Below are 8,064 nucleotides of genomic sequence, written 5' to 3'. Positions count from 1 at the left end.
ACAGCGGAGTCAATCACCACCTTCCGGAGACACCTGAAACCCCACCTCTTTCAGGAATACCTAGGATAGGATAAAGTAATCCTTCTCACCCCCCTTAAAAGATTTAGATGCACTATTGTAAAGTGGCTGTTCCACTGGATGTCTTAAGGTGAACGCACCAATTTGTAAGTCGCTCTGGATAAGAGCGTCTGCTAAATGACTTAAATGTAAATGTAAACACAGCATTAGTAAGTCTGGCTGTGTCCATCTTATTCAACTGTTTGGTTCTCTTGCAATCAACAAACAAACAGTCATGAATAGCCAGGCCTTACTGTCACACCATATACACAGACTGCTGGGACCCACATTACCGTAACGAAAAACACGAAAGCCTTGTTTCGAAAAAATAAATAAATAACAAGGAGCGCTGTGAGCCAATTGGAGAGGTCCAAAACATCTGGATCCCCATCTGTCACTGTCAATCATTCTCAGTGCTGCATCATTTTTACCCAGTAAAAAAAACAGAGCCTGTGCCAAAAGATTAACCTCCCCAGGGAATTAATCACTGTATAACCATAGAGATTAACCACTAGTATTATGTAGCTCATTTTACAGGGCCTGGGAAATATTGTTCAGAACGACACTGTTGTTGTAGCATAACTATATACTCTTTGGCTATTGTACTACTTTATCCACCAGAGGGAGACTCAAGGCAAGACTCTCCTACAAGTGGTCGGTTAATCTGAGGACTTGAAGTCAGCCAGTTCCAATGTGATCATGGCAACGGCTTTACCTATGCCTCTGAGGTAAGGGAGACTAGGAATAGGCTGCATTATATTTGCCATACAACATGTTGCAAACATGTGGGAAAGCCATGCGTGAAGTGGCTCCGGTGATTATGTGGGGAGATTCTTAACACAGTTGTAAGAAAGGCCACAACTAGGGTCTGTTTGATTTGGCCCATATAGGCCAAATATGGTCAAAATATATAGGGCCTAAATAAACAGGGCCTACCTGTTGGACCCCAATAAAACAGACAGGGCCAACTACAGGTAATACAAATACTGTTATCTTGAAAGAAAAACAAATACACTGTGTATTGTTATTGAAATGCATTGAACAAATATAGATCGATTATAATACAATTGTGTTCCCAATCCCTTCCCTTTGATATGCTTGGTGCGCCACTCTAAGGCCGTGTTCGAGAGCATCAAAACCATGATATTTCATGGGTAAATGTTGACGGACTGCGTGATCTACAAACAATACTGAGTAGTTATTTCTGATGCACGGTGATTTGTCGATTAGTGAATCTTTACTCGCCTTTAAAGCCGGCTGCAATATCGAACGCGCCCATTCAGACAGACGTCACTGGTCAGCGTCTTTCGCCCCCTCCTTCATCGTCCTCCTCTGTGCACGCCCCATCGGCCTTAAATGAACGCGATAAATCCTTGCGCGTCATGAGTCTTCGAGGGGATTGGTCAATCAACCGTGTCTTACGTTCATCCCTGTAGAGTGACCACGCCCCCGAAAATAACGCTCGTGTGGTGGAGCAAGAAAAAAAAAGAAAAAGAAGAGCCTCAACTGTAGGCAGAAACGGATTTACCGAATATCACAAATGACGATACCAACATACCACACATTTTTTTGAAACACTGGGTAATTTGGATTCAAGGTAACGTCTAGGTTGTCCCTGACGTTCCTTGTTTACAGGAGTTTAGGATACACCGGTTTCGGATTGTCTGAACTGTATGCAATCGTAACATCAGACGCTTCTAGCTAGCCAGCTTGTTGGCTAGTTTAGTTACCGGTAGCTAACTAAAGTAACGTGATCTATTAGCTATAACCGCCGTTACTTATGCGTATAATACTAAGTCAGCCCTCGGCTATTTAATTATATGTTCTAGTTAGTTTCTTTAATCGGAACAAACCTGTTAGCTAACCTGGCTAGCTAAAGTTAACTTACATTCACAAGTCCCACCCTCCAAAGTATCATTAATTATATGCTAAATTAGCTGGATAGTTTGCTAGCTGGTGTAACAGTAGTAAGTAGCTACGTCGTCTGTTCGCTAATCAGCTAGCTAGTTTAACTCAGATTGGATATAATTAGTTAGCTATATAGCTAGGTCAATTATTCCGTGCTGTTGATATTGATCCGTTATACCATTAGCCGGAGGGGTTGAGCCGCTACCCTGGCAAGGAGACGGGCGAAAAAGAGGAGGCGAAATAAAGAGAACAGGGAGGCCAGCGAGGGAACCAGCTAACGGTCGTTATCATTTGTGCTAACGTTTACGGGTCAGCTGTCATAAAAGCATCTTGCGAGCGAGCTATCTAGCTCACGCTAACTTACCCAACTTGACAGCTCAGTCAGATATCATAAACTAACGCTAACGTCACTGGTCATATTTCATTCTTTACACAAGACCGACCTCCCTTCGACAAAAAGAAGTGTCACTATTTGCTTGGACATTTTGTTAGCTGGCTAAACTAAGCAACCTCTCCGGTGAACTGCTCATCAATGTCAGCAAGCTAACCCAGTTTCTCTGACGCTATTACCAGTGTCAGCTATCTCACAGTAGCAGTAGCTAACTAAGCGTGCTACACATGGACTGATAGAATTCGTAGCTAGCTACATTTATATTTTTGTAAGAAAAACACAGTATACCTGAACATATTTGTAGTTAGGTAGCGCCATCTAAACACAGTCATGAGTATCGAGATACCGGTGGGATTGACGGAATTGCTGCAAGGCTACACGGTGGAGGTGCTTCGACAGAGGCCACCGGACCTGGTGGAATTCGCCGTGCAATATTTCACGCGCTTGCGAGACACCAGAAGCCAAGATGGGGCGGGTGCTGCTGTCAAGCTCGGGAAAGGAGTGATGTTTGATGGGGAGCCGATGCAAACCGAGTCGAATGGAGACGAAGACGGGTCCGACGAGTCTGATTTCGAGCGTAAGTTACTGCCTGATAAGGCCTTCCACCTAATATGCCCCAGACTGAATACGATCATGCTTAGTTGGTCATTTGAAACAGATGTGATAGAGATGAGTACAGATGGACTAAAAGTCTGCACTTCAGGACTGTAGTTGGAGAACCTTAGTTAAAACTAGTTAGTCTTATGACTGCAACTGTCAGTGACATCCTATAGGCTGCACATGTTATATTAGATCCCACTGCGGATCTTATTTGGTTGGTTAATTGTCTTCAATGATGACATAAGTGCATGCACCCCACACCCATGCCATGAAAAACATATTTACAGAAAAAAAGATGCAGCCAGCTAATGTCTGCCAGCCCTGGCCGGACATAAGATGCCATGTTTGTTGTATTGTCACAAGCACAAGTACAGTGAAATGCTTACATTGCAAGCTCTACCCAACAGCGCAGTAATCAATATCAACATAGTATAACTAATTCAAAGTAAATAGCCAAAAATGACAATTAAATCTATTATTATTATACTAACACTTCATTTTAAGGGGTCCTTATTACATAAGTAATTACACTGTAACAAGTATTTTAATAATTCATAACTACACTGTAATTGCAGTCTAATTATAGTGGTGTAACAAAGCATGTTACCATGCTTGTTACAAAGTGTTCAAGTGTCCTATAGCATCCCAACTCACAATATTTCTGCCTGCACAAACCACGTGATAATTGTTAGCCAATTGATAACCTACCACCTCGCAGACACATCTGTGCAATAAAGGGCTCTGGAGTCTTGGTGGCAAAACGGGTTCAGAAACGATAACATTTTTAAAAATACTTTAAATTGTTGAATCATTTGACTGTGCATTTGATAATGGGTGAATTAAAAAACCATCAATTAAAATTGACACATTCAAGTTATGGTTAAGAATGTGGGAGTCATTCGTGCTTGCCAAATTGTATGCCTATAAAGCTTGGTTGAATAATGGTTTTAGGGATGACACCAATTAGTTGACTGGTTGATTGTTAGGCTGTTGGTCAACCGAGATGAGTTGAGTAGTTCTATACATACATGCATGCATGGATGAGGAGTGTTGCTGCACAGCTATTTTCAGGTCTCCAGAGATGTTATATCGGGTTCAAGTCCGGGCTCTGGCTGGGCCACTCAAGGACATTCAGAGGCTTGTCCCGAAGCCACTCCTGTGTTGCTTTGGCTGTGTTCTTAGAGTTGTTGTCCTTCCTTTGGAAGGTGAACCTTCGGCCCAGTCTGAAGTCAAGTGCTCTGGAGCAGGTTTTCATCAAGGATCTCTGTACTTTGCTCCGTTCATCTTTCCTTCAATACTGACTAGTCTCCCAGTCCCTGCTGCTGAAAAACATCCCCATAGCATAATGGTGCTAGGTTTCCTCTACACGTGAAGCTTGTCATTCAGGCCAAAGAGTTACATCTTGTTTTCGTCAGACCAGAGAGCCTTGTTTCTCATGGTCTGAGATTCTTTAGGTGCCTTTTGGCAAACTCCAAGTGGGCTGTTATGTGCCTTTTTTACTGAGGATTGGCTTCCGTCTGGCCACTCTACCATAAAGGCCTGATTGGTGGGGTGCTGCAGGGATGGTTGTCCTTCTGGAAGGTTCTCCCATCTCCACAGAGGAGCTCTGTCAGTGACCATCGGGTTCTTGGTCACCTCCCTGACCAAGGCCCTTCGTCCCCGATTGCTCAGTTTTGCCAGACGGCCAGCTCTAGGAAGAGTCTTGGTGGTTCCAAACTTCTTCCATTTAAGAATGATGGAGGCCACTGTGTTCTTGGATCTTCAATGTTGGATAATATTTTTTTGGTTCCCTTCCCCAGATCTGTGCCTTGACACAATCCTGTCTCGGAGCTCTACCGACAATTCCTTCGACCTCATTGCTTGGTTTTTGCTCTGACATGCACTGTCAACTGTGGGACCTTATATAGACCGGTGTATGGCTTTCCAAATCATGTCCAATCAATTGAATTTACCACAGAACTCCAATCAAGTTGTAGAAACATCTCTAGCATGATCAATGGAAACAGGATGGACCTGAGCTCAATTTCGAGTCTCATAGCAAAGGGTCTGAATACTTATGTAAATAAGGTAGTTCTGTTTTGTCTTTCTAAACCTGTTTTCGCTTTGTCATTATGTGTAGATTGATGAAGAATTTTATTTAATCCAGTTTAGAATAAGGCTGTAACGTAATAAAATGTGGAAAACGGGACGGGGTCTGAATACTTTCCGAATGCACTGTAACATTGCAAGGGTTTCACTGTTGAGGAACAGTCTCACGTTTGGATGAGATTCCTTGGTGCAGAATAAATATCAACCCGCACAGAGAAGCACAAGATTGAACTGAACTAAATTTTCTACGTTTCTAAGTTCTAAGTGTTTTCCGCCTTAGTTAACCTCTTGCGTCCCCCCGACACGCAGACGTCCCATCTAGACATCTGGAAATGCAAATGCGCTACGCTAAATGCTAATAGCACTCGTTAAAACTCAAACGTTCATTAAATCACACATGCAGGGTACTGAATTAAAGCTACACTCGTTGTGAATCCAGCCAACAAGTCAGATTTTTAAAATGCTTTTCGGCGAAAGCATGAGAAGCTATTATCTGATAGCATGCAACACACCAAAAGACCCGCAGGGGACGTAAACAAAATAATTAGCATAGTCGGCGCTACACAAAACGGACAAATAAAATATAAAACATTCATTACCTTTGACAATCTTCTTTGTTGGCACTCCTAGATGTCCCATAAACATCACTATTGGGTATTTTTTTTCTCGATTAAATCGGTCCATATATAGTCTAGAAATCGATCTATGAAGACTGTGTGATCAAGGAAAAAAACTGCGTTTTATAACGCAACGTCATTTTTTAAAATTAAAAAAGTCGACGATAAACTTTCACAAAACACTTCGAAATACTTTTGTAATGCAACTTTAGGTATTAGTAAACGTTAATAATCGATCAAATTGATCACGAGGCGATGTATATTCTATAGCTGTACGTCTTGAAATAATGTCCGGGTAAATCTCAACCAAAATATCCGGTCGGAGACCGGAAGAAATGGGCTGTCTCTTGTTCGTTTGACCAAGAAACAAAGCCCAGGCAAATGACAAGACTGTTGACATCGTGTGGAAGCTGTAGGTATTGCAACCTCGGCCCCATTTAATGTGGTTTCTATTCAACAATACGTTCAAGTGGCGCATTGATATATTTTCCCATTTTCAGTGATCAGATTTTCCTGCGCTTTTCGATGAAACGCACGTTCTGTTATAGTCACAGCCGTGATTTAACCAGTTTTAGAAACGTCTGAGTGTTTTCTATCCACACATACTAATCATATGCATATACTATATTCCTGGCATGAGTAGCAGGGCGCTGAAATGTTGCGCGATTTTTAACAGAATGTTTGAAAAAGTAGGGGGTAGGATCAACAGGTTAACACTGTCAACGTTTCCCTTTACTTTGGGAATTGTGATCAAGTCAACGCAATATTAGCCACTTTCGATGCAACATACCGAAACAAAACAAACTATACAAGAGATTTTGTTTTAGGCGGAACATCGGAGTAGGATTCTATTGTGTAAACATGCACGACCCAGCCCGTACTCTACGCAGACCAGTGCAGCATAACCAATCAGAGTTGCAGGACTTTATGCAAATAGACCGTTGCTATAATGGATCTGTGCCATTCACTTTGAACTTGACTGTGTTTACAGCATGAGTGATCGTGAGTAGATGTGCTTGTTTTGATATCAAAGCCAGAGCTGCATGTAGCCACGTGTGCACATTTGTTCATATCCTTTGCTAATTAGTGAGTTATTAGTCCAGTCCTAGATCGTTTTCAGTCAGCAATGGGTGAGGGATTGTTTCTTACAAGGGCACAATACATCTTTGAAAAGTGAGTCTGGTAAAGAGTTATTTTATTTTTTTCCCTTAAAGGAGCAGTTTTGTATTGAGACGGGCTTGAATAAGCTAAGTAGCCAATAGGCATATGTTAGCATCGTTTGTCTGATTATCTCTAATAATGGTATGTGAATAATAATGAATTTTATTTTTGTAAAGTGGTTTCTTGCATCAAACAAAACAAACCTTAGTCAACTCCTTGTCTGACGGACAAGTGGATAAACAGGTTACAGTCAAGCTCTGCATACTTTTTTTTCTTTCGAAAGTCTCATGGAATGTAGGCCTACATTGAAAAGCACACATTGGCTGCTACTGTAGGCTGAATGATAACACGTCTATTTCCACGTTAAAATGTTATGGGATGTATTTTCTCCATTGTTTTTTATTTACATTTACATTTAAGTCATTTAGCAGACGCTCTTATGGCAGGCCACTCTGGCAGCCACAGTAGCCTACTTGACCACTTTCTGAAACTGTAACTTAATGTGGGTACAGCTTCAATTCACTGTAAACGCACACAGGAATTTGCACAAAAGTTTCACAACATTCAAGTTTGCGCTCAGCCGACCTGAAATTTGCTCAGTGTTGAACAAAAATTTGAGGGAACTACCTTAAACAAGCCCATGTGTTGACATTAACATGTAACAAGTGTGCAAAGAATGGGGTTCGAGAGAGTCTGTGTACAAAATCCAGACATTGCAGCGAAAGAAAGTGTTGTAGGTATAAAAAAAAACGTCAACACGGGAGACACAGGCTTGCCCATTAGTCTAGCTAGCGTGTTACCTAAAACAGAATAGACTTTCCACGCAAAGGGGGTGTTCAACTTTTTTTTATCAGCTAGCTAGTTTTCTAACCAAGGCTAGCTAGCTAAAGGTGGTGAAATATGCTATAGTTGCTACTCTCTAGCTAGCTAACGTTAACTGGGCTCGATGGTCTGATCTTCCCTTAACCTTGTTCTCGGGGTATCCATTACCCAAGGTTATTACGTGAGACACACTCAGCATCTTAACACTAGCTTGCTAGCTAGCTACTTGTGTCAATACACTTAGTTCATTAGTTCATTTTCAATGCAGTTAACTTATTTATTAGTGTTAGCAAGGACTATTATTGTTAGCTGGGTAACACCACAACTAGCTAACTATATGCCTAAACTATAAAAATCATGATGATCACTAGATGGAATGTAGTGTCTATGCTAAATTGTCATACATTTATCTTCTCTACC

At 41.5% G+C, this 8,064-nt stretch overlaps 1 protein-coding gene across 2 annotated transcripts in view; it reads left to right on the top strand.

Annotated features, from left to right (window-relative positions):
* Positions 1-2,595: 2,595 nt before the first annotated feature.
* The window catches only part of prkar2aa (protein kinase, cAMP-dependent, regulatory, type II, alpha A), a 41,258-nt gene continuing 35,789 nt past the window's right edge, over positions 2,596-8,064 (top strand). For both annotated transcript variants that reach the window (XM_029664092.2, XM_065020629.1), the window contains exon 1: positions 2,596-2,933. In XM_029664092.2, the coding sequence (XP_029519952.1) occupies positions 2,687-2,933 (247 nt within the window). In that variant the 5' untranslated portion in view covers positions 2,596-2,686. The remainder of the gene's footprint in view (positions 2,934-8,064) is intronic.

Source organism: Oncorhynchus nerka, linkage group LG7 (assembly GCF_034236695.1).
Source record: "Oncorhynchus nerka isolate Pitt River linkage group LG7, Oner_Uvic_2.0, whole genome shotgun sequence".
NCBI classification, from domain to species: Eukaryota; Metazoa; Chordata; class Actinopteri; order Salmoniformes; family Salmonidae; genus Oncorhynchus; species Oncorhynchus nerka.
Note: the sequence above shows the minus strand (reverse complement) of the source record. Positions and strands in the feature narration are given on the sequence as shown.